This window comes from Alosa sapidissima, chromosome 7 (assembly GCF_018492685.1).
Source record: "Alosa sapidissima isolate fAloSap1 chromosome 7, fAloSap1.pri, whole genome shotgun sequence".
NCBI classification, from domain to species: domain Eukaryota; kingdom Metazoa; phylum Chordata; class Actinopteri; order Clupeiformes; family Clupeidae; genus Alosa; species Alosa sapidissima.
The window spans coordinates 24,298,209-24,325,865 of NC_055963.1; the positions used below are offsets into that span (position 1 = coordinate 24,298,209).

At 42.1% G+C, this 27,657-nt stretch overlaps 2 protein-coding genes across 5 annotated transcripts; both read right to left on the reverse strand.

The window, feature by feature from the left end:
• Positions 1 to 760: 760 nt before the first annotated feature.
• Positions 761 to 19,876, reverse strand: ampd1. Of its 3 annotated transcripts, XM_042098506.1 has the most exons (16): positions 19,722 to 19,876; positions 10,837 to 10,842; positions 7,521 to 7,686; positions 7,163 to 7,271; positions 5,942 to 6,107; positions 5,389 to 5,608; positions 4,852 to 4,981; positions 4,346 to 4,540; positions 3,793 to 3,924; positions 3,550 to 3,713; positions 3,245 to 3,371; positions 2,851 to 3,014; positions 2,483 to 2,603; positions 1,866 to 2,039; positions 1,447 to 1,557; positions 761 to 1,071 (listed from the first exon to the last, which is right to left on the reverse strand). In XM_042098506.1, exons 1-16 carry the CDS (start codon positions 19,738 to 19,740, stop codon positions 916 to 918), a joined length of 2,160 nt encoding a protein of 719 aa, XP_041954440.1. In that variant the 5' UTR covers positions 19,741 to 19,876; the 3' UTR covers positions 761 to 915. The 3 variants fall into 3 exon arrangements, with proteins under 3 accessions (XP_041954440.1, XP_041954442.1, XP_041954443.1); XM_042098508.1 differs by lacking the exon at positions 10,837 to 10,842 and having other exon boundaries at positions 19,722 to 19,856; XM_042098509.1 differs by lacking the exons at positions 10,837 to 10,842; positions 19,722 to 19,876 and adding an exon at positions 10,152 to 10,173.
• nras (NRAS proto-oncogene, GTPase) lies at positions 4,267 to 27,223 on the reverse strand. Of its 2 annotated transcripts, XR_006032910.1 has the most exons (6): positions 26,945 to 27,223; positions 24,357 to 24,486; positions 24,077 to 24,255; positions 22,006 to 22,162; positions 21,283 to 21,770; positions 4,267 to 4,296 (listed from the first exon to the last, which is right to left on the reverse strand). XR_006032910.1 is itself a non-coding variant. In XM_042098511.1 (5 exons), exons 2-5 carry the CDS (start codon positions 24,465 to 24,467, stop codon positions 21,651 to 21,653), a joined length of 567 nt encoding a protein of 188 aa, XP_041954445.1. In that variant the 5' UTR covers positions 24,468 to 24,486; positions 26,945 to 27,223; the 3' UTR covers positions 20,272 to 21,650. The 2 variants fall into 2 exon arrangements, 1 of the variants encoding a protein (XP_041954445.1); XM_042098511.1 differs by lacking the exon at positions 4,267 to 4,296 and having other exon boundaries at positions 20,272 to 21,770.
• Positions 27,224 to 27,657: the final 434 nt, after the last annotated feature.

Sequence of the window (27,657 nt, forward strand, 5' to 3'; positions counted from 1 at the left end):
ATGAGTTAAGAATATACAACAACTCCTTAGTTTTTTCAACCAACCCCAAAGCCATAAAGACTGCACTCCTCCTGGGCTCTTTCCACCTTTTAGATTAAGTTTTGTTTAATTTATTTTCATTTTCATTTTATTATTTTTACTTATGTTGACTATTCTTTTGTATTGTCTTACTCGTCACTGTGTTTATGTGTCTTTATCTGATTGTACCCTGGATATAAAAAAAAAAAAGTTATTGACAAAGAAGAAAAAAAAAAAAAAAACCCTGGCGATGTCTGGAGGAGCGGTTTGCGACAACGTGCAATAAAAGTGTGACGCCATCTACATCTGATAAAGTTGGGCAAAAAAGCCTGTATCACGGAATGTTTTGTAGTTACTAAGCAAGATTTATTTAACAATTCTATTTCACACAAATTGCTTTTCATGTTTGTGTTTGCCTGTTATGTGCGTTAAAGAAATAGGCGATTTTGGATCAAACAAGTTGACTAGATTGATCACTATGACTGACAAATTGTGCATTCCATCTTGTACCCTTTTTTAAAATGCTTTGTAAAAATTCTACATTGGCAAGAAACAAGCTTAGACTACCCCTGCATTCCCTCTTAATAATGGCCTAAAGCCTAGTAAGAGTGAGTGGTGTACAAGACTAGAGGCTTTATAGATGACAAGAAGGACCATTTTTAATTGGTTAAGCATAACCGAAGGTCCAGGAATTTCTCTTTTTTTCTTTCTTGTGAAAGGAAGATTCAGCACACACATGAAATCACTTTTGTACCACATTTCTTTATTTTCATTTGAGCTAATTTCATGTCTCTGAGTTTTGTTCAGCAGTAAACTTGTTATTACTTTAGTACCTGTATGTATGTAACAAAGAAGACCAGTGAAAGGAGACCAAATTGTCATCACTGTGTGGGCCATTTAGTCACCCTTCAGGCACTCCTGGATTAGGTTGAGCTCGTATGTCAGTGTCTCATAGCGGTACGCCATCCTGATCTGGGCCACGTTTGTTTTGCGAATGTCGTTGCCTTCAGGACCTTCCTTAAAGAAGTTTTCACCAAGGAAGTGTTTCTTCTCCTGATGAAAAAGATGCATGAAAGGCGATGAGTGCTAAGACACCAATCCAGCTGAGGCTTTATACATCCTATGTCAATGCTACAAATTCTTCTCAGGCAGCACTGTACAACTTGAGTCATAACATTGCATTAGTGTGTAGTGTGTATGTGCAGTAACAAAGTGAAAAGCATTTAGTGCCATAGTCTATGGTCTAGTCTCTCAGCTGAGAGATCTTTCATAGTTCCATCAGTATCTCAAAATGTCTTAGCATCAAAGAAATTCTAGTATGTTTGGAGTTTAGTCGTGAATATTAAATAAGCTCTGGTCATACTGCTTCTCAGGTGAAATCCTGTATGTTGTGTTTTTTGCATAAGAGTTCACAGGAGGATGCCCCACCTGTAAGGACAGGCCACTCTGAATCACACTGTTCCTGGCGATCTCACACATGTCGCAGGTGCTGAGTTTGAACACCTGAGCAGCGATGGCATACTCCTCCATCAGGGGCTCCTAAAGCCACAAAGTAACACAATTTAGGGTTTTCCCCCATACAACTCAACTAAGCCTTATTTGACAAATAATTACTGATATATACTAAATCTGCAAAATAATAAGTGTTGCTGTTATAGAGATGCCGCTGTAATAGGTCATTTAGATCATTTTATGTGGGAAAATGCACGTTTACATGCACTGAGTGATTTTACATCACTCAACATCTCATATTCGATACTCAATGTATGCTCATATTACATTGAAAAAGAAATCCATACAACTTTACACATCCATGCATTCTGAATGAGACAATGGCAAGGCCCAACCTTAGTGTAGTGGAACTGCATGGGGTCATCAGTGGACAGCGAAATCATCAGGCCCTTCTTGAGGAACTCCAGCAGTGGGTTTTTGGCATACTCGAGGAACAGGCTGTTGTTGCTCAAAGGAGACATGGCAATAGGGATCTGAGCCAGGAAGTACAGGTACTGCAGCACTGGACTCTGCAAGAGAGACAACAGGAAGATTAAACATAAAGGGTCATCGGCTGTGTGAGCCTGTAAAGCATGTGTTTATGTAAAGTATATATGTGTCTATAGCACTCTATACACAAACAAATGTGCCTGTATGTGGGCACGTGCTAAGGGTGTGTGAAGCCATGCTGTCAAGGCCGTGACTTGAGAATTGTATGTTGTCTTTGTGCATGTGGGTGCATGTCCAGTGCATTGGCACAGGAATTCCTTTGTCTGGGACCATGACAGATATATAAGTGTGTATTTGACTGGTTGACACCACTGGAAATCTGTTAGGCATGCGATGCAATGTGTGTGCATATGTGTGTACAACTGCCCCCTTGAGAGTGTGTGTGTGTGTGTATGTGTGTGTGTGTGGGGGAACGTGTGTGTGTGTGTGTGTGGTGTGTGAGCGTGTGCCTGTGCTTACTGACCTTCTTCAGGTTGAGGCCGTGAGAGATATTGTCAGCAGTCATGAAGCAGGCGAGCAAGTGAGTAACAGCTCCAGCCTCTCCACAGTGGGGCCTGAACTGGAATGTGTTCATTCCCCTCTCCCTGCAAAGCACACATACACCATGTGTTATATTCACACTGGCATCTCTAAATCTTACCCAACAAATCTAGACACCAGCGACAAAATAACATGCACAACATACAGTAACATAATGTCAACTTTATTAAACACATAGGCTTATACATTTAATTTCAGCTAAGAATATCTAAGCTGATGTGTTTAAGTATAATGTATAATTCATGTGTGAATCAAACTGCAAACTGTAATATCAGGGTGTGGGATACTCACTTGCGCAGTTGGTTGATGTACGCAATGTTGGCATACATGTAGTAAATGTAGTAAGTATAGGATGGGTTTTTCACAATGTCCCACTCATCAGGCTTGGGGCTCTTGGTGGAGAACATGTGTCCACTGTGCTTGGACTCATCATCCACACTGTCAAAGGCTGTGACCTGCAGAGAGAGTTAGGGAATGGATACAACTGGACAGTGTCATGTCCTGCATACTCATCAGTAATGTTTGCTAGCAAGGAAGACTTCCTTCCTCTTCCTTCAGTGTTCAGAAACCTTTCAAAAGCTTTTCTGGATAGTGGACAGTGTTCTTTCTTCTCTCATGAAGAGTGTTGTACACTGACAGAGATGTAATGTCATGAAATGACAAATAATATGATGTAATGACTCACGTGTTTAAGGAAGACACTGAGTTCTGGGTTAGCATGGGGTCTTAAGGTAGCCTCAATGACAGGCAGGAAAATATTCTCCAGACATTTTCCAAAGTGAGGTACAAAGTCCCTTGCTCTGAAAACATCACTAAAACACCATACAACCCACAGTTATCATCAATAAAACTAAATGTAAATCCAGATTGTGAAATGAAATGGATTAACAAACAATGAAATTACACCAGTATCATTTCAGTACTTGACCAGAAATTACTGAAATGATCAACAAGTCATCAGTGATGCATTAGAGGACAAAAACAACATACTAGATTCTAGGCACTTGAATCATCCACTTGAGGTTGGGGGAGAACACTCTGTGCTTGTTGAACCAACTGGCGAGCTTGGTCCACTCATCAGCTTTGCAGCCATAGATGGACAGACGGGGCTCGGCATACTGGTACTTAGCATCTTCAAGGTCACTAGCCACTTCCTAAGTTGGAGAGGTCAAAGTTGATGATGTGGTTCAGCTTCAGCTCGAGCAAAGTGACGGATGCTCGAGTATGCATTACCTTGATAATGGTAGCGAAGTACTCTCCACTAATATGATTCTCAGTCTTCATGTAGAGATCACGCAGCTCACTGGCTCCCACGGGGTTGTACTTTGCATTGAACTTGTCAAAGCGCTGGAAAGTTTGTCTGCCCTAAGAAGGAAAGAGTAGACAGCGGCTCAGGATACCGTTGTTGTGTGTTGTGTGTGCACACCCCATCCCGAATTCTGATAGTTCCTGACAAGAACGCAGTAAATGAGAGCAGTAATCACTCACTGGGACACAAGCATTTGTCACGTATGTGGGTAAATAAATAACTAGGTTTCTCTGTTTCATGTAAATGGCAATTCCAAATATGATCAATCCCGGTATAAGCCTCATAACAGGGTAATAAACATCATTACTGATGTGCATGTAAACATGATCAATGTAATAATAGTTATGGAATGGAATAAATACTGTATGCCTGTAAAATGGCTCTCATTTACTCTCTCTCTCTCTCTCTCTCACACACACACACACACACTTGCACATAGACATACACATGGACACTGTTGCAACTGTGCAGACTTACAGCATGCACATCCAGTGAGTCCACAGTCAGGTCATAAGGATGCATTTTGAGGTGATCAAACAGCTCCTTCAAGGTGACTTCTTTGCCCTTCAGCTTGTGCACCACACGGTCACAGTCTTCACGGTAAGACTTCTTTATGAAGCGAAGCAGATGCTTCTGGTTCATGCAGGCAGCTGCGTGGATGTGGGTGTCAACCTGCCCAATGGATAAAAGGACAAAGCCAAATGGGAAACACAGAAGAAAAAGGTGTCACCTTCATCTGTATCTTGCTGGTATCCTGTACCCTATCCAGCAATTAATCTAAGTTTTTTATTGGCTGCAGACAATGAATGCTGTTGTATTCTGTGTCATGTGTAATATAGTATTAATTTAGCTTGCTTGTTGCCCCCAAATAACAAAAGGAATTTAACATCTTTACTGTGTACTTTGTATAAAAGCATCAGCTAAAAGACCAACTATAAATGTAAATGTGAAATGATACAGATGACACTGCATGAACTGCGCACCTTTCTGGTGTTGTAGAAGTCTCTGTGGGGGTTGTTCTTCAGCTCCTTCAGCTCCTCCATCTCATTCAGCATCTCATGCACGTTGAACTTGGACATCAGGAACTTCAGACGACGGTGAGTGTATGTCTTACTGCACAATATCCAATGGCAACATTTAAAAAGGGTATATTGTGTAACTTTATAGTGGTAAAATAACCTTTAAGTTCCAAGAATTGCAAATTGATCCATTAGGCATTAATGCAAGACACCATGCCCTTTGCATATTGGAAAATGTATTTTGGTGTACTGTACCACCATTATAACACATACTAATTCTGATTGCAGGCATAATCTATAGCCAAAGGGTTTGATGATTTGCCTGTGGTTTATCCTTCTGATTACTTCTTTGCTGTCAGATCTAGCATGAAACCATTTCCATCCTGAGGAACTGTTCCATCAGGTTCTGTATTGGATTTCTGCCTTTCATGAAAGAATCAGAAAACCTTTTCTTCCTCAGATTGTATTTGTACTGCGCAAGAAAGTTCAAGAAAACCTTACGTTGGGCCTTGAGCGATGAGAGCGATGAGAAAGTTCATATCGTCAATAAAGGTGGCGAGGTCAGGAAACGGCAGGCCAATGGACTCGTTCTTGCCGGAGGCCTGGGCGTCTTTGTAGACGCAGACGACACCATCCCGCATGCGTGCCACGTAGTTCAGGTCCTCGGGAAAGGACTTTGTCTCGAATGGATCTTCTCCAGCCTTGGGTGGAGCAGTGAACACTGAAACAGACATCAGAGATCATTTCAGTCTTATAGTGCATCAGCAAAAATTTTGATCAGCACAATGGTGACAGTTTGCTACATAGGTTACAATGACAGCAACATATTTAAGAAAAAGTCCTTTTTTTTATCACAGAGATCAATAGTTGTAAATTTAAATTAAACTGATTTGAGTGCTTTCAGCGATTTCTGCGCTTTACCGCTTCACACCCAATGTGAAACAGACAGAGTTTCAAACAGAAACAGTACATTACATACATTTCCAAAGAGGCAGTATTTCTTATCATCCTGCTTGGACTAAGCACTTAAGACCAAATGAATGCAGAGTTATACCTGGGTGCACCTGGTCCTCAGGCTTCCAAGTCTTGCCTTCAATACGACACAGGTAATCAGAGACAGTGAAGGGGAAGCGCTGGAAGGCAAGCCTCATGTACTTCTCTCTGATGGACAGGGCACGGTACAGGCCTTTGCAAGACAGCTCAAAATCATCCATGGTCACCTGTAACAAGCAGATGCCGTGGATAAAGCTTTTGTGGAAGCTAAAAAAAACCTATATATATATATACTGTATACCCACTTCACTGAAGCATTAAAGGCAGAGTCCACGATTTGGTTTTGGTTGAAAGGGTGATGATGTAGATGAGCTCAATCTCCAATCAAATTGCATCCCTTAATTGCCATGCTCCTGAAGCACTGTATTGAGTGGCTGGGATTGTTCATTGCTCAGCCAATGTTTGTTTCCCATTTAAAAAAATAAATAAATAAAAGCCAGGGCTGTGTACAAACACCAGAGTTCCAGAGTGAATACAGTCAGAATACAGTGAAGAGCTATTCACTGAAGAAAATGTGTATGGTGTCAGAATCATGAATTAAACCTTAAGTCTGCCTGTCTAGCTGTACTCCATAGAAAAAGCCGCTGTGAATTACAGAATTATATAAGAATGCATACAATTGCATTAATGGAACAAACGGGCCTCACGTTTAATCCAACCAAGGGTGGAATAAAACCAAAATAATGGAAATCACTAGAATCTAAGAAAACATTTTCTGAGGATTTATGGAAAATGTAATGTATTTTACTTGTGTGACATGCCGCTGTGCAGTCATTTCACCATGTTCGCTTTTAAATGTCACAGACTCATCCCTGAAACTTAAGCCAGGACCAACCCCAGCTGGATTCTTACTTGAGGCTCTGACTGATCTATTCTCGTGTACTCTGTCCATTCCGATCAATGTCCCATGATTGAGAAAGACAGGCCTACTGTGTGTGTGTGTGTGTGTGTGTGTGTGTGTGTGTGTGTATTTGTGTTTGTACAGGTATGCATGTTTGATTGTTTATGTATGAGTTGTGGTATGTGTATATGTTTGTGTGTATCTGATTTGTATGTATGTGCCGGTTTGAGAGAGAGTAAGAGAGTTATAATTAGATAGAAAGAGGAATGTAGATAGAGTGATTGACATACAGAAATATAAAGATAGGGAACCCTGTATGTGGAGAGGGTTGGAGGGAGATGATAGTTTGGGGGGGGGGGGGGGGGGGGGGTCACAACTCACCCCAGTGGCAAAGTCTCCTATGATGGCAACCCTCTGGAAGTCAGGCACCTCCAAGTAGGCTGGCTTGTCCTCCAAGAGAACATCACGGGCACGGGACATCATCTTCTTCCTGGGAAAACAACAGAGTTATGACGCATTGGCAGGGAAACCCATGGGAAACTTAATGGAAAAGAATGCACAGATAGGATGTAATATAACATGGTGATATATATGGTGGCTAAACTTGATCCTAGAAATATATGACTGGTAGCCCTATAGAGGCAAAAATGCTTGCATGTACTTTATATATTTTCAGCGGTAACATTTTATTGATACATATATTCACATCTGTTTTGTTTGTTAACTTATTGGTCTTCACCTCTTTTCAATGTTGTCATCACGTTGCAGATGCTCGGATTGCTCCTGGTGGAGGATGGGGCAATCGTCCGCCACGTCAAACAGAGAGACCTCATCACGAATTGTCTCATCCTTGGAGTCACATGCGAACACCTTTTCGGCAAAGGCACGCATGCTATCATCCGTCTCTGGGAACCACAAAAGAACAATAACTAGGTCATGACAAGCCGACTCAAAACACTGGTCAAACTGTGCTGCAGGCACAACACAGGGGGACAGACATTTTCCCTTTAAAAATAGCAAGACGATGAAAGCTGACACAGAATATGAAATAAGAGCTCAGGAGGCTCCAGCTCATATTTTACACATACATATTCTTAGTTCAGCTGCCAGTAAACAAATATTGGAAGTGCACTAAACAAGCAATGTGCTGACGGAGTTATTTACCTTTCAAAGTTCTCTACAATTATTCCATAACAGTATAAGGATGACTAAATTAACAATGAAATACATATTGTCAAGCCTTTCACCTACCTGCCAATTTCAACTAAACAGCCTCACCAAAACACAACACAAATACAACACAAAACCCAAGCCTATCCCTAGTCCCAAACTCTATCTATATTCATTATTTAAGATAGTTTGCTAATACAACTGAAAGGATACATAATTTATTTAAATGTATTATTTAAATAAAAATACATTACAAATAATAATCATAATAATACGTAGGCTAAGGGATAACGGCCGCCGAGGTGTCCTCATACGGAATTAATGGACGAGGGCGAGTGGCAAAAAACTCCCCGATGCGCAGCGGAGGGGAGTTGCCTCCGCCCGAGTCCATTAATTCCGTATAACTGGACACACCTCGAAGGCCGTTATCCCGCTTATCACCCGGTTGCCACTGTAAAGCAAAGGAAACACGCGTGGGGTATACTACGAAGCACGTTAGACATATCTAGGCTATGTAGACATATCGAGGCTTGACAAAGCCTTGACTCAGGGGTATACGTTAAGTGATACTATGATAGCAGTTATGTGATATATTTGTCAAACTAGGCTTTCAGCTCAGATCTGTGCGCGTTCTCGGTGTTGGGATGACGTTGGCCAATCGTGAAACGTGGAGACGCAGAAGACCGCCTCTATTTAAAAATAATTACTTCCGCATTCATGAGCGATAGCTTAAAGGGGTGGTTCAGGATTTTGGACATAGGACCTCATTTCCAAGTAAGCAATTGTGATATTTATCAGTGGAGACCGTTTTCAACACTTTTCATCCAGTCGTTCTAATTGCAGAGTTCGCAGGTGCTAGGCTAGTGCAAGTCAACGGTATGTGCTACCCTGCCACTAAAAACAGTCCTACTCCAAAGGACACTCGAGGCAAATTCCAGACAATCGATGTAAATGTCTGTGTTGATAGAATAGTGTAAGAAATACAACTACCCTCACATCGCGTTGCAATAGTTATACTTTGTTCCCTGAAGTTGGTAGTAGTCATTTTGCATCTCAGCGGCGGACTGATATTAGTACTACTAACTGGAGCAAGTATAATTCCGCCGCTGCTAAGACACTAGTCCCTCAAAATGTAATGCGATCGTTGAAATGCAAGGATAGAATAATGTTAGAAATAAAACTATCAATACAGACATTTACATCTGGCGTTATAATTTATTTGCCTTGGGTGTACTTTGGAGTGGGTAAGACTGTTTTTAGTGGCAGGCTAGCACAAACCGTTGACTTGCGCTAGCCTAGCACCTGCAAACTCTGCAATTAGAAGGACTGGATGAAACGTGTTTAAAACGGTCTCCACTGATAAATATCACACTTGCTTACTTGGAAATGAGGTCCTATGTCCAAAATCCTGAACCACCCCTTTAATCTACACTGCGGTAATTTTTTGTGTCTAACCTATAACATCAAATAAATCAATTGTCATCAGTTGTTGTATGGTATGCACGTCCACAGTGGGATATTTGCATGCACAGCACTATTAAAGTGCATTCCAGATCCAAAATGTTAGTAGAGGCGGAGCTCCACCTGTAAGATATATAACAGAATCCTACACGTGAGATAACTTCGTTTTTAAGACAATTGATTGGTCAGTGGGCGGTAGATTACTAGCCTAGAAATCTAGACGCGCCCCTAGCGGCAGCTGCCAGGGCTAGTCTAGCAACTCTCTGTTGGCTTGTGAGCTCCAGAAATTGTGTATAGAGTCGTTTGGTGGGCTTAACATAATGATTGACGGCAGAGTTGCAACGGTTTGGCTTGAATTCCCTGCTAGAAGCTACTTGAAAACAAATATCCTATTGCGTGCATAGGGAATTTGAAAGACAACTGATTATCCCGCCCCTCGAACTGAGCACTGCGAACGGTGAGTGCCCAGACCCTACATTTTAATGTGGGTCTGGCTCGCCAGGCTAGTAGATTACATGATTTGAGCTATAATTTAGCACATAACCTCCTCCCGACCAGGTTTTGTTGACAGCATAAGATGCCATGGTGATATAGCGACACTAAAACAAATCCACTTTCGTGTCACAGCATACCCTAGCTTTGAGCGCAACATACCTCGCTAACCCACTAATCGAGATTCGTAGTACACCCCACATGCGGTTTCGTTTAAAAAGAAGCTCAAGTTCAGCTTGTTGTTCACCTTCCATTGGCCAGCGATAGCATGGACAATTAGTGCTAGCTTGTTTACAGTTGATTCCATTGTTGCGAAGCCTGCAACCGTAGTCCTATTATGGTTGTTATAGTTACCATTCATAAGCATTGATATGGAACGGTGTCCTGTTATTAAGAATTAATAGCCACCCCACCAGCCGGAAAAGAGTATTTCTTCTCTCCGGGTGATAATAATAAATAATGTCCAATATGTATGCATCACTGTATGAATATGCACACAGAGTACCAAAGTAATCTAGTGCATGCTTTGTAGACAAGGTGCATAGGTCCTTTACGGCTGTGCATAGTGATGTCATCTCACCACTCTCCATAAGGAAAACATGCAGGGACGTACAAGACTAACAGGAGGGACACATCGCTTGCACTGACCTGCAGCAATGCACACACAAATGAGCATGGTGCACATATGTCACTAAGCCAAACAAAACACCAAACTAGTCATCTAAAGATCAACAACTCCTATTTATATGCACAAATTCATGCAGTTCTATCTAAAGATTTATCTATTTATTCGTCAACAACTCACACACTCATGGGACAACAAATAAAAGCATGTTTTCCCAAACATGTTCCATGTTTTCAGATTGAAGCAGTGCTTTCTAAACTGGACAGAATCTTAAACATTGCAGTCTGTTGCCGAAGGTCGTACTTACTCTTATCTGAATATCAAGTCCCAAGAGAAAAAGTGGAGGATCCCCAAAACAGAGCAAATAAAGAGACAAGGATGTTAGGCATTGGATTAATGGGTTAAAGACAGTGGGTGATGGATTTATGGATTATTAATTGACATTATGAACAATTAATGAACATTAATGAGCAATTGAGGATCTATTCTTGGGATTCTACGGAGCCCCTAAGGGGATGTGCTCACGTGAAACTTTCATGTGCACACGCAAAACTTTCATGTGCGCGTCAGGTCATGGGGCAGGTTAGACGTGACTGAAGCTAGCTCCATGGACATGTGAAAATTATCGTTTTATTTACAACAAACACTGTAATGCAGGTTTAATATATAAGCGCAAAAGTCATTCGGTTTGCTTAATTGTCGCTACCATCTTTTAATTCACCAGTGTTTGCTACGTTTCGCCATTTTTACTCAGTCCTACCATGTTCTATATATACAGTCTATGTCCCAAACCGAATGCAGAAAGCGCACCGCGCCCTGTGATCATAAGACTGCTTTATCAACGGGACAGGGCCACTGTACTTCGCAAGGCCAGGGCTATTGGTGATTCTTTGAAACACGACGGAAAGCGAGTGCACATTTTCCCTGACCTCACTGCTGTTCAGTCTAAGAAGCGTGAATCATTCTCAGGAGTTAAACGCCTGCTGCGTGGGAACTCTGCATTCAAAGGCTATGGATATTTCCATCCAGGCTATCTGAGGGTTACCCTGCTGAACGGAGAATAGCACAAATTTGAGGATCCGGCTAAAGCTGAACATGTCGTTCAGCAGCACTTGGCCTTGGGCAACTCCACTGATGTTGCTATGGCACCTGCTACCACTGGACTGTCCTGATGTGTGTCCTGTTAAGGTAACGGGCTATGCTTGATTATGTCATGTGTATTGCTTATTGACATGGCCCTACGCTGCGTTCTCAGGATAACTTGATTGCTTACTATTGATACTGCTATTGATTCTGTGTTTCAGTGTTTCCATATTGTGATATTTGTTATAAATGGTTGTCACATGTTCTAGTCGAAGCATTAGAAGTTGCTTCTAGATGTTCTGGAAGATACCAAAGTGTTCCTTAATGCAGCTTGTTTGGGTAGCTGCTGGGTTTCTATTGGCTGTGATTGTATGTTTTCTTTTTTTTCTTCTTGTATTGTTTTTTTTTTTCTCCTTCTCTCCCTCTGTTTCTCCCGCTCACATATGGTCTCTACCTATCACATATCTTATATCTCCAAGGCTGCTCTCTCAGCGTGTTTTATAATGACATTCTGATCTTTTTGTCTTATGGCTACATCTACAGGCTCTTCCACTCAGGGAGGTAAGCTCACCTTTGTGAGCTGGAATGTCAAGGGTTTAAATTCACCTGTTAAATGTAACAAAGTGCTTAACCATCTGCACAGCCTGAACGCAATGGTAGCCTTTCTGCAAGAAACTCACCTGGGGGCTTTAGACCACAGCAAATTAAGAAAGAAATGGGTTGGGCAGCTATATCATTCCAGCTTCTCCTGTAGGTCTAGAGGGGCTGCCATTGTAATTCATAAGTCAATCCCATTCCAAGCGAACCACACTGTAGTGGACCCCAATGGGCGCTATGTTTTTGTCTCAGGCAGATTATATAATACACCAGTAGTTTTGGCTAGCGTATATGCACCTAACTGGGACAATGACACTTTCTTTCAGTCACTGTTTTTGGCAATCCCCGACGTTCAATCTCACTATCTCATATTAGGTGGCGACTTTAATTGCTGTTTAAGCCCAGTTTTGGACCGGTCCTCTGTCAGGGTCATGCGAGATTCAAAATCGGCCGGTGTGATTAAATCTTTCATGGAAGAATATGGAGTGACTGACCCTTGGCGATTTCTATATCCCCAAATAAGAAAATTTTCTTTTTTCTCCCCAGTGCATCATACTTTCTCACGCATTGATTTCTTCCTAATGGATAACAGGTTGCTTTCTTATGTACGCACAGTCTCTTACAACCCTATTGTTATTTCTGACCATGCCCCGGTGTCCCTTGTGCTCTCTTTCCCAGACAAACCTTCCTCCCGTAGTCCATGGCGTTTTAACTCACTTCTACTTTCAGACGAAGCTTTTGTTAACTTTATTTTATCTCAAATAGATTTTTTTTGTATCCACCAATGTTACTCCAGGGGTGTCTGCGTCATTGATCTGGGAAACTTTTAAGGCATACATTAGGGGACAAATCATAGCTTTTTCTGGATCTCAAGGTAAGCAGCGTAAGGAACGACAAACTCAACTTCTCACACAGATAGCTCAACTAGATGTTGAATACGCCTCTGCCCCTTCTCCAGAACTATTTAAGAAACTGCTCATTCTAAAGTCTGAATTCGACATGTTATCCACAGAGCAAGCAGAATCTAACTTGCTGAAGCTAAGACACTCTGTCTATGAATCCGGAGATAGACCTTCCAAACTGTTGGCTTACCAGCTGAGACAAACTAGCACGTCCAATCTCATTACTAAATTAACCACTCCCACCGGCACAACTACAGACCCTTCTGAGATAAATAATTATTTCAATGACTTTTACAGCTCCCTCTATACATCTGAACACACTGACCCTCAGACCTTGGAGTCTTTCTTTAATGGATTGGAAATGCCCACCATTTCTTCAGATCAGAGGGAGTCCCTGGATCAAACACTCACTGAGGATGAGCTTATCAGGGCAATCTGCTCTATGCAGTCTGGGAAATCTCCTGGGCCTGATGGCCTTCCGATTGAATTTTATAAAAAGTTTTCCACTAATATTGCTCCTATGCTGCTTAATATGCTAAATGAATCCCTATCAAGTGAAATCCTCCTCCCCTCTCTTCGGCAAGCCTCTATCTCTTTAATATTAAAAAAAAATAAGGACCCTGACCATTGTTCATCTTACCGCCCCATTTCTTTACTTAATGCTGATATTAAAATTCTTGCTAAGGCTCTTTCTCTCAGACTGGAATTGGTCCTCCCCTCCATCATACACTCAGACCAGACTGGTTTTATTAAAACAGACATTCCTTTTTTAACATACGGCGCCTCTTTAATGTTATTTATGACGAAAGCAATTCCCAGTGTCCGGAGGTAGTTGTATCGTTGGATGCTGAGAAAGCCTTCGATAGGGTTGAGTGGGACTATCTCTTCTCCTGCCTTTCTAAATTTGGAATCGGTGAGGGTTTCCTAGCTTGGACACGACTTCTTTACACCTCCCCTCTATCTTCAGTTCGTACGAATAGCAACTTCTCAGAATACTTTGCCCTCCATAAGGGCACCAGACAGGGCTGCCCCCTTTCGCCTCTCCTTTTTGCGGTGGCAATTGAACCTTTAGCCATTGCTCTCCGTAATCTGTTGGATTTTAAAGGGATCACTCGCTATGGTATTGAACAAAAGGTGTCACTATACGCTGACGATCTCCTCTTATTTATCTCTAAACCACTGGAGTCTATGCCATTTATCCTTAAGACCGTAGAGCATTTTGGGGCTATATCAGGGTATAAAGTTAATTTAGACAAAAGTGAGGTTTTCCCTGTCAGCGCAGCTGCCTCTTTGAGTTCACTATCAAGGCTCCCCTTTAGAGTGGCAAAAAATGGCTTCCAATACTTAGGGGTATCAGTTTCTAACAACTTCAATAACCTTTTGAAGCTAAACTTCGATACTTTACTCTCACGTACTAAGGATGATCTTCGTCGCTGGTCAGTCCTGCCTCTGTCACTTGCAGGCAGAATAAATTCAGTAAAAATGAATGTTCTCCCTAAGTTTCTTTATCTTTTCCAGTGCATCCCGGTTTTTATTCCAAAGTCATTTTTCCACAACTTGGATACGGCAATATTACAGTTCATCTGGAACAAAAAGGTGCCACGATTACGCAAGACAGTGTTGCAAAAACACAAAAAAGATGGGGGGATGGCACTACCTAATTTTTTATCCTATTATTGGGCAGCTAACCTGCAGGCAGTTATGTACTGGATGCGCGTAGCTCCTGATGACTCCCCTGCTTGGTGTCTAATGGAGTCCCTGTCATGCACACCTGCCTCTCTGTCTGCGCTAGTTGCATCCTCCCTTGTTTCAACTAGATTTAAGCCTGTAAAAAACAGAATTGTCTCATCTACCCTGCGTATTTGGAACCAACTCTGTAAACATCTGAAAATTAATACACCACCACTGTGTATGCCACTCAGTAATAACCCCCTATTCCCCCCCTCAATGCAGGACGGTGCTTTTAGACCGTGGCTGCAGAGTGGTTTGTGCTCAGTAAAAGACCTGTTTATAGAGGGTGTCTTTGCATCCTTTCAGCAGTTAGTAGAGAAATTCCATCTTCCCCACAGTCACTTCTTCAGATACTTACAAGTAAGAGATTTTTATAGAAAGACGTATAAAGATTTTCCACGAATCCCAGCCACCACTCCTATTGATAGAATCTTGAACGTCCCCCTGACAATGAAGGGCATGGTGTCCACACTATATGGTGTTATACTCTCTTTCTATTCTCCTTCAAATGACACACTTCTAGCTCTCTGGTCACAAGACCTGGGCATAGATTTGACACTGGCTTGGGGATCAATTCTTGGACGTGTGCATGGCTCCTCAATATGTGCGAGACATGGAGTTATTCAATGTAAGCTTCTACATCGCGTGTATTGGACGAAGGTCCGACTGTCCCGTGTCTATCCAAATACTGACCCACTCTGTGACAGATGTCGGCAGCACCATGGCACACTTTTGCATATGTTCTGGACTTGCCCCTCCCTACATACATACTGGATGTCTATATTCTCTTGTCTCGGATGTTTTGCAGACACCCCTGGACCCAAGCCCACTCACCGCTCTATTTGGAGTCTTACCGGATACCATCAAGCTATCCAGCTCCAAATCAGACTTTGTTGCATTTGTTTTTCTAATTGCTAGGCGTTTAATTTTGATACACTGGAAAGACTGCCACCCACCCTCACATACACTTTGGATAAGGGATGTGCTAATGTTCTCAAAGCTGGAGAGGATGCGGTACTTAAGGCGAGGCTCTATATCCAAATGCAATAAGATATGGCAGCCCTTCCTTCTGCATGTTGAAACACTGAACTTGCAACTCCCAGATCCCTCATGAGCTATACCTTATTTACACAAGGATGCTAGGGTATCCCTGACATTTGCACTCACCTGATTGTGCTGGGGACTTGCTTGGAGATGCTATACGCATAATATGAGACCCCCACCCCCTCTCCCCCCTTCTTCTTCTTCTTCTTCTTATTTTTATTTTTTTATTTAGTTAGGGTTTTTATTTTTTTTTTAATTATTATTATTTTAATATTTTAATTTGCATCCCCTGGTGTCATGTCTTAGTTTCAGTTTTCTCTGTGTTTGTAGAACAGTACAGCCTGGGTGGGGTGGGTTAGGGTGTGGAGGGCGGGTGGTATTGCGGGTGGGGTGGAGGGTGGGATTGAGGGGAGGGGAGGGGGTTGGGTGGGGTGGGTATCCCTGTATTGAGTTTATGTCAGCTTTGCAATGTCATTGTGGAATGGACTTTTACTGTTTCATGTACTCTGTATTGGAAAAAAAACAACTAAAAACTTACATAAATAAACCATGAAAAAAAAAAAAAAAAAAAACTTTCATGTGCGCACATGAAAGTTTCATGTGAAAAGGTTTTGTGTGCGCACAAACGTTCATGTTCTCACGTGAAACTTTCTTGTGCGCACATGAAAGTTTCATGTGAAAAGGTTTTGTGTGCGCACACAAAACGTTCATCACGTGAAACTTTCATGTCCGCACCTGAAAGTTTCACGTGCACACATTAAAGTTTCAGGTGAGCACATGAAAGTTTCGCGTGAGCACATGAAACTAAACTTTCGATTTTTTTTTGCTCATGTCCCCTTAGGGGCTCCGTAGGATTCCATATCAATTGTGGAAAAATAAAAATCTGTTTTACATTTAACATTACATTTCACATTTGTCTATTTACAATAAATGCTAGCAAAAACTGTTAATTAAATGTCATGAATTCATAAGAAGATATGGGTGTGAAGGGAAGAAATGAGTCATCTTAGATAAGTTAGGATACACAAGGGGGGGAGGGGGGGATGGATGGATGGATAGATAGGTAGGTGGAAAGACAGGATGGCAGGTGAAGAGAGATAGTCATGCAGAGCTGAGTTCCCACATGATTCTCTGACAATATGGTCAAACTAAATAGACATTCTTTGAGGGATCAAACAAGACAGATGTGGACACAAAGAGCATCTTGTTTGTGGAAAGAATGTAGATCACTGGCTTCTCGTGGTCCATGGTGCGCACAGAAAAGCATTTATTCATTTATCGGTTCACTCTTCCAAATGCACTACTGTTAGCCTCAGCCAAGGCTTGACCCTGTAGCAGAGCCATAACATAGGATGATGGCATTTTGGACAGGAAAGAAACCATGATTATAAATACATGCACTCAAACATGAAAAGCAAAATTGATGTGAACAATAAATGTGTACCTCTATTCTCCAAATGCACATACACACACTTTTGTAGTAGACATACTACTTATTGTAGTAGAGTTACCAACACACACAGTGTGATGTGTTGGTAACTCTACTACAATACTCGAGCTGGGGGTCATAGCATTTCTACAGTGTGCCAGGTCAACTGTGCCACGAGAAATAAATAGCACTTATTCTATCCATTGGATAGAATGCAGGGAATGGGAGTATAATTGACGGTGACTCCCATCCCCATGACAAGCATAGCTCCAACCCAACGCCTCGACGATGAGGATGACGATGATGCCAGGCCCCTGAATACTTACTTGGTACCTTTCCTTCTTCTCCTGTTGGGTTGGAAGGCCCACAGTGTTGTGGGGGGCAGAATTCCGAGTACGGAGGACAACAAAACAATATGTTGGAACACCTCGGTAGAAAGTCTTTTCTCGCCATGTACGTTCATGCTACATAGTAATTGTTTCTTTAGTTGAGGAGGAAGTTATAAGGAGCCATTAACACTGACGCCAGTTACATTTCCAAGACTGTAACTCTTTGGTTTGTTAGAAAAGCCACAGGGACACTGATTCAATTAACTCTGACCTTAATAAACCTTAATAAAGTGTATCAGATTTCATGGTTGTAATGGACAGCCTCCAAAAGTCATTCATGTGTTTACAAGCTGCCTGAAATATTATTTTACACCGTTTCGCCACCACCAGTGTCCTGTCTCTTTGCACCCTCTCTCTATCTATCCTTCACCCACCCTCACCCCATGACATTCAGTAGGTGCCTAGGTTTTCCACTCTAACAGATAGGGCTTCTATTTTTACCCCTCGGGGCAGAAGAAAAGGTCTCCAACGGTCTCCATCAATGTGATAACTTCTCAGAAGTGCTGAGCAATTATGATGAGGGCTTCCTTTCATCGACAGTCGTAGACTATGGCACTAGGAGATGAGTTGATACAAATCAATGTTTGTGTTGGAAATATGAAGAGCCTTTTCATCCTTGCACCTTTTCGTTCACTGTCATAGACTAAGGAAAGAAAGACTTGTATTTTTCAATGGGAAACACGAATGCAGAGCTGAGATCATGTAACAGTCCACTATGAAAAGAATAATATCACACCTCAAATAAAGTACCACACCCCCCCCCCCTCCCCCGAAATATCTTTGGTTAGAACCCATATCACATACGCTCTAGAAGAAGAAGAAATATTATGAGGTCCATATGTATATATATCCTGTCATCAGCATCTGAGCTGCCAGGCCAAAGACTCGTGGGGGCTTGCCTCATGGTGGGCACTGGGCGCTGGCTGGCCCAACTTAATACCCTCTGCTCTGGTTTCGCTCCACACACAGACAGGTGGAATCAGTCATATATCATGGTCAACCTTTTAATTTCAGCACAGCTGTTCTGGGCATCAGCTGTGATGGGCACCGTGGTAAAACATGGCACACGAGTAACCTATCAGGGTTTTGGTCATGGTCTTGTATGAAGATCACACCCTCACAAATACTCTCAAATACACACACACACACACTCCAGCAGGTGTATCTTTTTTTTTAATGCTGCCTCTTCAGTCACAAGGCAGACCAAATCACTCAAAAAAGAAGCTAATATTTGTGATCTCAGCTTCAGGTTCCTGAATTTCCCCTGGGGATCAATAAAGTATCTATCTATCTATCTATCTATCTATCTATCTATCTATCTATCTAGGCAGACAAACAGTTCAAACTTTGTTCATGAGGGTGGGGCTAAGACAATCTATGAATAGTTATAGGTGATTTGCAAGTTGAGCCAAGTAAAAAATATGCTTCAGTTTCACAGTCAAGGCTCAACCTGAATTGCCTCATATGTAACATTAAGAGGCAAGTAAAAACCTTTGGGTTGATATTACTTACAATAGGATACAACAGCAGGTGTTACAGCAAGGTCTACTGGATAAAGCCACGGGTTTATTTTCATGTAATGAGAAGCCATTGAGTCCCTAGCTGACTGGATGGTGGTTTAATGACCCTAGTGCATCATACCAGTTGGTCTTGTCAGTAAAGCTGCAAGAGTTTGCAACAGCACATTGCCACTGGGCATTAAAAAAACAAACAATGTCTTGTCAAATAAGTAGAGTGGCAAAACTGAAGAAATGGATAAACCCTGTTTAGGAGTGACATAACCTATGTGAACACGGTCATTAGACAAATGCCATATCCTGCATTTCCAGACTTCGTTCCTAACTTCCCGTTGCAAGCTCCTTAGTTATAGCAGGCTACCTTCCATGAATAATCAGCATGTTCTGCAACTGAACATGCCAACATGCACAGTGCACAGTCTTTAAATCAACTCAACTCTTACAATGGAGTCTGCTTGGCCATGGAGTGGACGAGCCACAAACGCAGGCGGTGGACTCACCTGGCATTAACTTGGACATGTTGACAGCGGTTCCCTATCACGCACACTCTGCCTGAGGACTGGGAGTCAGTGCACTGCTGGTCAGGCACGGAGTCGAGACAGCGGGAAAGTGTGGCGCATGGCATCGTTCGGGGGCAATATGAAGCATGGCCCTGCCCGGGGTAACCAGAGACACACGCACCACCTCACTGGATATGATGCCCATGGCCAGGAGATCCTTGTGACCACAACGCTATTTTTAAGTCTGGGGCCTGCCATGCCCAGGCTCCCCACTCACAAGCACTATTGCCAAGGAAAAGGACTGCCAGAGAAAATTGCATAACACTCACTATGTGAAATACAAACACATTTTAAATATTTAGTCATACTCTATTGTGATCAAAAAGTATCTGTTTTACATAATATCAAGAGAGATATGAGACCTCCATGCATGAGAATACACTACATATATGGACATCTCCTGTCCATACATTTCACAGTGTTTTCACCTCTTCAAGTTAGCTGGCTTATCCAATAACCAATTGTTGCAAATAACACACTGTACAAAACATTTCTTAGAATTAATTTACTGAAAACAAAAGGCGCATTATATCCATGACACATTTTTACAAAATCAAGTTGACAGGATGCAATCATTTCCCACCCAATGCAAAGGCACAGGCAGACCAGTTTCAGCCATGGACTGTATAAAAAGTCAAATATACAGTCATCGGTTTCAGCACCTCAGCATAACTACATGCTTTTTGTGTCCATGTGTGGAATTGGAATACTGACCCCTTGACCGTATGGCAACATTCTGGCTTCTCTCATCTCATAGAATAATAACACAAGAGTAATAATGCTCAATTTAAAAAAAATCTCAAACTAAAACGACTGTCATGATTGAAAAGACTTCTCTTTAACAAATAGTCACCTGACGTGTGCATCATGTCTGGAACTCACAGCACTAGCATAGGAAATGTTGGACATTTTGATCATTCCACTGGGTTTTTGTTGAAAGATTTTGATGAAACAGTACAACAGGTTTTTTTTAATCACATGTAGTGCTATGCCATTGGAGGCTGCACTGAAATGCTGGAGAAATGCTGTATTTTACACTATTGTGAACTTGAAGCTTCCAATTTCCCTGTGGGCATATTATAAAGTACTGATGACTATCATTTTTCCTGGATATATTAGTTGTGACAGATAATCCCGCTTCCGATAACCCCTTCAAACTGCCTCCATTAACCACACAGTACAACAGGACGAAATCCATGAAAGAAATGCAGATAAGGTGAAGAAAAGACGAAGACTGTCCAATCAGCACAAGGCCACAGGAAAAGGCACACAAGGGCCCAGCCAGCATCCAATGCTGTTTCTTCATCTCTGTTCCATCTGAAAAAAACACTGGTGTTTTCTTTTTAATCATTGTGTCTACTAATTCCCTCCCTCCCAGTCGAGTCTAAAATGCTTCTGGCTCCAGGAGGTGAAGCAGAAAACAAGAGCTTTTTGGTGGCAAAGGACACATTGAGAAACAGTGAGGTTTGAGATGGAACACACTGCCTCTAGCAGCACGCACGCACACACACACACGGCGAGTTGATTCCTGAGCTTGAACACAAAATCCCATCGGTGAAAGAGAATTTTGAATCCCCTCACACACATTCAGTAAAAGCCGCAGGACCAAACTGTTTTGTCAGCACGTCCGATCCCCTTTCCAAGGAAGCAAAGGCAACGATCACACAAACTCTGCAATGCCCAAGGCAGAGCAGCAGGGGGCCTCACTGTAAAAACCTTTTGCTCCTTAAGAGACAGCCAAGTCCAAGTTGTGTGTGGAAACGCCTCCACTCACACACAAACTAAAAAGAAAAGTGCCAGGTCTCTCAGACCACCTGACAAATGCCCTGCTCGATATGCCACGAAAAAAGTCTGATTGGTTGGTCCTGATCACATGACGGCACAGGAGACGCCCAGACAGCCCTGTTTGCGGTCCTCTCTGCTGTTGAGTTTCTTCATGCGGTAGTGGCGGATTTCTCGAACCAGTGTGTAGAAGGCGTCCTCCACTCCCTGGAGGTGGAGGGAGGGGAGGGAGAGGGAGGGAGAGAGAGAGAGATTCAATGTTGTTCTTTGTCTCCATTGAAATAAACTGCATTCAAAGTCAACATCCATACAGAGACAGTTGATGATGTTCTAAAGAATATTTGATACATATTCTATTTTAACCCTTGACCTTGCAGTGTCAGGGAACATGTTCTAATAGCTCAAGTACTGTGGCACAGCTTGAGTTGTGAGATCAACTTACCTGTCTTGTCTTGGCTGAGGTTTCAACAAACTCGATGCCATAGCTTCTAGCAAGCTCCTGTGCTTGCTTTGTGTCTACAGTTCTAGCCAGATCACATTTATTACCCACAAGTACCATCGGGACATCATCAGAGTCCTTAACCCTCTTGATTTGTTCTCTACAAAAGAAGGGGGGGGGGGGGGGGGGGCAGCATTACAGAATAAGGATATCATTCAGGTAGGAACGCTAACCATGAACAATCCAATGAACTTTGCACTGAATTACTAGATGCTTTCAGATCTACGTGTCAGACTGGAGGTTCTGCGGATGTCAAACGATTGGGCCGTATATCTGAACAACATGTTCAACCTGGTCAACTACATGGAGATTCTGTTCATGTGCGTGTGTGTCGTTCACACATGTCAGCATAAGGTCCGCAGGTCCCGCATGTCTGAATCACCCGAAGGGTCAGAACTCCATTTGACGAAGCTCCGCATGTACTGCAGAGGATGTATCTGAAAGCAGCTACTGAATGTGCTGGTTATGTCACAGACAGTGCAGTGCAGTGCACTTCCATTACATACATCTCTAATATGAATCGTAGAAATGCACCGATATGGAATTTTAGGGCCGATAATGATAACCGATATTTATTGGTTTGTTGTGGCCGATACCGATACGATAACCGATAATATTACTCTTGAAAAAAATTGTGAAAAGTGATTTGGGGAAAGCATTTAATAAGCATAATTTTATCTACCACCAAATGATGGACAGAACTCATAATAGTCCTCAATAGTACGGCAGTCAACAACATAACAGTAGCCTAGCCCTACAGTATGTGATACCTGACATCAGTGAATTGCGAGTGAGTGGCTAGAGAGTTTGAATCATTTTCATTTAGGACTAAACGCTCATAAACGGCTCAGCTGGGAATAAGCTACAGTATAGCGACCAAATCAGAGTTTGTGAGGGAAACTTAGGTTTAGTTTCAACTGCGGGTAACTGAATAAAGCTGCAACTCCTCAGACTGTATCTTATGTCCATCTACTCTGTTGCGCACAACCTGCTGCAGCAGAAATGAAAGGAGTTAGCCCCGAAGGTTTTAATACCTTATTATGATGACCTGTCTGGAACTGAAGCACGAATGGTTAGCATATTTCTAGGTAATAATACAAAACCCAAGCTAAAGTAATGCAAATATAATACTAAAACACAACTTAGAACTAGGCCTACTTATGTAGCCTACTCGTTACGTTAGTGGGTAGGCCTACTTATGTAGCCTACCCACTAACGAGTTTGTTTATTTGTTTCCCCGACCAGCGCGGTAAAGTGCAAACACACCAGCACAAGACGGCAGAGCTCCGCTTTGTTAAGGTTAAATGGGGGATCATTCACAAGAGGATTTTGAGATCCACAGATTCCCAAATGAACGCATATCCACAGATTTTGTTAGAGTGGTGAAATACATTCACACCGCTGACATTATATTGAGGAAAAAGTATAGCTAACCAAGCTCAAGTAGCTCAGTGTAGCCAGACGGACCTTACGTAGGCCTAAATTAGGTCTTTAAAAAAATATCGGCGCAAATTATCGGCCAGAATTATGTTATCGGACCGATAATAATATTTTCATTTTTTCACTTATCGGCTAATAATATATCGGCCGCCGATATATCGTGCATCCCTAATGAATGGAAAAGATTAATTAAAATGTTGATGCTGGCTCACTACTTAGCATATGCAGAAAATTCCAGCAGCCAAAGGGCAAGAACTGACCCCACTACTGCAAGCAAATGATGGAGACAAACCATTTAATTACAAAAAGGGTCAATCCACCTGTTCCCAATCCCACACAGTTGTTTTTATCACTTGTTTGATTCACTCAAACGGTCAGGTATCATTGATAAGACACATCCACAAGGCTGGACACTGAGCAGATTAAGACACACCTACACACTTCTGTGGCCTCGATGGTAAAATAAGTTAAACTCCTCCTCTGACTAATACTTTCAGTTGATGAGGTGTAAGTCTAAAGAAGGCATAGAAGAGCTTATTAATAGCAAACACACTGACTCATTGTGGTTCCCTACCTGTACAGATGCACATCAGCAAAAGACTTGCTGTTGTTGATAGCAAAGACACAGAGAAAACCTTCCCCAGTCCTCATGTACTGGTCCCTCATGGCACTGTACTCCTCCTGTCCTGCTGTGTCCAGAATGTCCAGCAGACATGTCTCGCCGTCAATCACCACCTGCTTCCTGTACGAATCCTACTGACCAACAAAAAACAAACAGTCGCGTTAACCAACAAATGCAAATGTGCTGTCTGTTGGACTTCAGTGCATTTTCGTTTTGTGTGACGCTGCTTTACCTCTATGGTCGGATCGTATTCATCCACAAAGTGGTTCTGGATGAGCTGGATGGTGAGTGCGCTCTTACCAACGCCGCCGGCACCGACCACCACCAACTTGTACTCAGTCATCTTTAACTTCTTGGTTTGTCTTCAAGAGAGAGAGAAAAATTATTTGTATGGGATCATTTATTCTCTGGCTTTAAAGGTGACATGTGTAGGATTTAGTAACATCTAGGTGTGAGGTTGCCAAATTGCAACCAGCGGAATACCCCTCCCTTTCCAACATTGCAGGACAATCTATGTTGGCCGTCAATTCCCAGAACAACTCTATAAAAGGCCCTCTCTCTAGAGCCAGTATTTTTGGTTTGCCCATTCTGGACTGTTGAAAAATGGTGGCTCAACATGGCAGACTTTGGATCTGCTTACTATGTAGATGTTGCCTAAAAGACTTATCTATGTGACCAATGTAATTTAAAAAAAGTCCTGATAAAATTTGACTGGTTACATGAACAGACAAGTCTGTGTTCAAAACGTCTTGAATTGCTCTTGGGCTTTCTGACAGTTATGCAAATGCTTGAGTGGATATTATGTGCCAAGCACATTTGTGGAATGCCATCTTAAATGTCAAAGGTGTTCCCAGAGGACGACACGTAAGAGAGATGGAGTAAAAGAGAGGAGTAAGGAGGCTGCAGCTCGGCACTGCAATAAGCACACGGTGCAGTTTCAATTTACAGTACTGCTGAAAGAATATGGACATTTTGTGAAATTGTTAGCTCTAGGGTGTATACATATTAGAATGCACTGAGGACAGTGCCTATCAACAACTCTTTCATATCACTGCAATAACATATCATGTAGCTGCTTTAAAAACAGGTGGTATAAACCATGCTGAATGACACTTTTTATTGTCATTGTCATTTTTTGAGGGAAAATATTTCTGTCCTTTAGATGAGCAGCTTCAAAGATGGATTTCGTACCATGGTGATATTCAAAGATGTACAGCCTATTATTTTATTATAGTCTTGAAGAGAACGCCTGTGCAAATAAGTGGTGGTAGAAAGTAAAAATGCAAATTAATGAATACATCCACAGATCCACACTGTGGATGTCTGCAGGTACATATGCACCAAAAGTGTTCCATGTGGCCCCTGGGTGCTTGAGGTGGGGGGTGGGATGTCCACCACCACAGTAGAGGGGACATGCCAAGGGTCTCCCCAACCCCTCATATCCAAGTCTCTGGTTCTTGGATTAGCTTTCAGTAATAAATCACACATTAACAGCTTTAAAAGCTGTCTCACTGTTGCCTCACAACACTGTGTGCTAAATAAACTGGCGTGACTCAAAACCAGCTGGTTTTTCTCAACTGAAAGGGTTGATATTGAAGGAATAGCCTAATAGAACCTATAAAATGTAATTGCTTCCCTTCTGTGATGTAGGATTACCACTATTAAGTGGTATGAGATTTTAACCAATTACTTACAATTAGCCCATTTCACAAATGGGGCCGCTGTGTAAATCAACTTCCTGTGGAAGAGCACTGTCCCATAGACAGCAAAAGAAAAGTCCACAGGAAAGACAGAAACAGGAAGACGTTTTACCCTGCCAATTAAGGTTATCCTTAACATCAATAAGGCCGGACACCTGGACACTGTGAAATTGGTCTGGTTTCATTGATTTGAAATTATTTCAATCATGAGGCAATGACTTCATCACGTAGTTTTGCCATCTGTTAGTACTCGGTTATGAAGTCTAATGACCTTTCAAACTTATCGTGAGAAATAAACTAAGATCTTAATTAACAAGGGACATCGGATTTTTTCCAACCTCGAAATTTCTCCGTTTTGTCCATGGAAAAGCGAGCCTATCTCTGCCTAAAGTACATGATTTTTGCACCCCCTCGTGGACCGATACGGTTCCAACTTATGGTGAAAACGTGACATATTCGCTTCTAAATTACGCTCGTTAACTTTGTATCAACTCTGGTAGCTAACAAAAATCTGAGCACAGGTCATGCCATGGTCATTCGTACATCAGATAAAGTGAATGTTTTAATATGACTTGCCAGTAAACGTTTGCATGTTGTGCAACTTGATTAACACAATTGACACTAGCACGTCCTTTGCTGGTGTGTAGTAAATGCAGTGAAGCCATTCAAAGAGAGCATTGGTTATGAGGTTTGCTGGACTAATCGTTTTGTCATTTTGAGTTGAACTCTCGACTCATCGAGTGCAAATAATGTTAGATGCATGGTCATCTCAGCTAACAACTGCCATTTTCCCAAAATACGTGTCCCAGAGACATAATGTGCCAGATAATTCGACCACACAATTTCGTACAGTCGACAAGTTGGTTTGCGAATGCAGTCAGCTGGGTTCGCATAATCCAACTGCTAACGTAAACGGAAGGGACTAAGTACCCGGTCAGGGTTAATTATTTAGGGCTTAACGTTACCTCGGTACCACATTAAGTAATGATTACGTGTGGTTTAAGTACTGACTGCAGGTTATAGAAACAACACCAATCCTATTAAATGGTGCTTAAATACTGAAATAAATTACTTTTGTAAGAACACACCAGTCGGGTGCGGAGCGGGGACGGACACTCACCTCGTCGTCCGTCTTCGACGTAACTAGCAAGCTAGCTAACTAGCTAGATACAAATTAGCTGGAAACAAGTGGTGAGCGAGACAGAGCCAAGCCGTGATTCCACGACAACAAATCATGTATATTAGCAAACCGATAAAGAAACGCAAACAAAGTACACGAGAAACCCCCCCCCCCCCCCCCGGAGTAACCTTAATTAAAATATTTATATTTTCCCCGCGAGCACAGTAGCCATCGCTTCGTTAGCTAACCAGGACAGTCTGTCACTTTTGACTTGTTTCGTTTAACTTCCTGGCTGGTTCAGGCAGACACACCCAGGTTAGGTCATCAGCGTCAGCTCTGACACAACACGTCACACCTCACAATAAATTAATAAGTTTGTCTCGTCGTTGACTTTACCCTTGTACTTATACACGAAAGGATAACATGCTTTTATTGTGTTCCCTAAACAACCCCCCCAGTAAGTAATAAAAGTAATAAAGACATTGTCGGCAATACTGCTTAGACTTGTTGCTGTTGTAATAGCCTAACAAGAGCCCGTTTAGACATTCTGGCCTTACATAGACTTTAAGTTAAGTAGGCCTATGTAGTGCAGCCAAAGTAAGCTAAGTGTCTGTGTGACGCTATGGATGCAAATTTGTAAGCTACGTTCCGCTCCGATAGCAATCATGTCCTCTGAGGAAGAAATGCGAAAACACCCACACTTTAAATAAATA

Coding starts and splice junctions, on each gene's coding strand:
- ampd1 (XM_042098506.1), bottom strand. Junction 3,925..4,345: donor ACTCACTGGATGTGCATGCT/GTAAGTCTGCAC, acceptor TTTCCTTCTTAG/GGCAGACAAACTTTCCAGCG. Junction 3,714..3,792: donor ACTTCGCTACCATTATCAAG/GTAATGCATACT, acceptor TCTCCAACTTAG/GAAGTGGCTAGTGACCTTGA.
- nras (XM_042098511.1), bottom strand. CDS start 24,467: ATGACTGAGTACAAGTTGGTGGTGGTCGGTGCCGGCGGCGTTGGTAAG. Junction 24,256..24,356: donor AATACGATCCGACCATAGAG/GTAAAGCAGCGT, acceptor GTTGGTCAGTAG/GATTCGTACAGGAAGCAGGT. Junction 21,771..22,005: donor CCTCAGCCAAGACAAGACAG/GTAAGTTGATCT, acceptor CTCCACCTCCAG/GGAGTGGAGGACGCCTTCTA.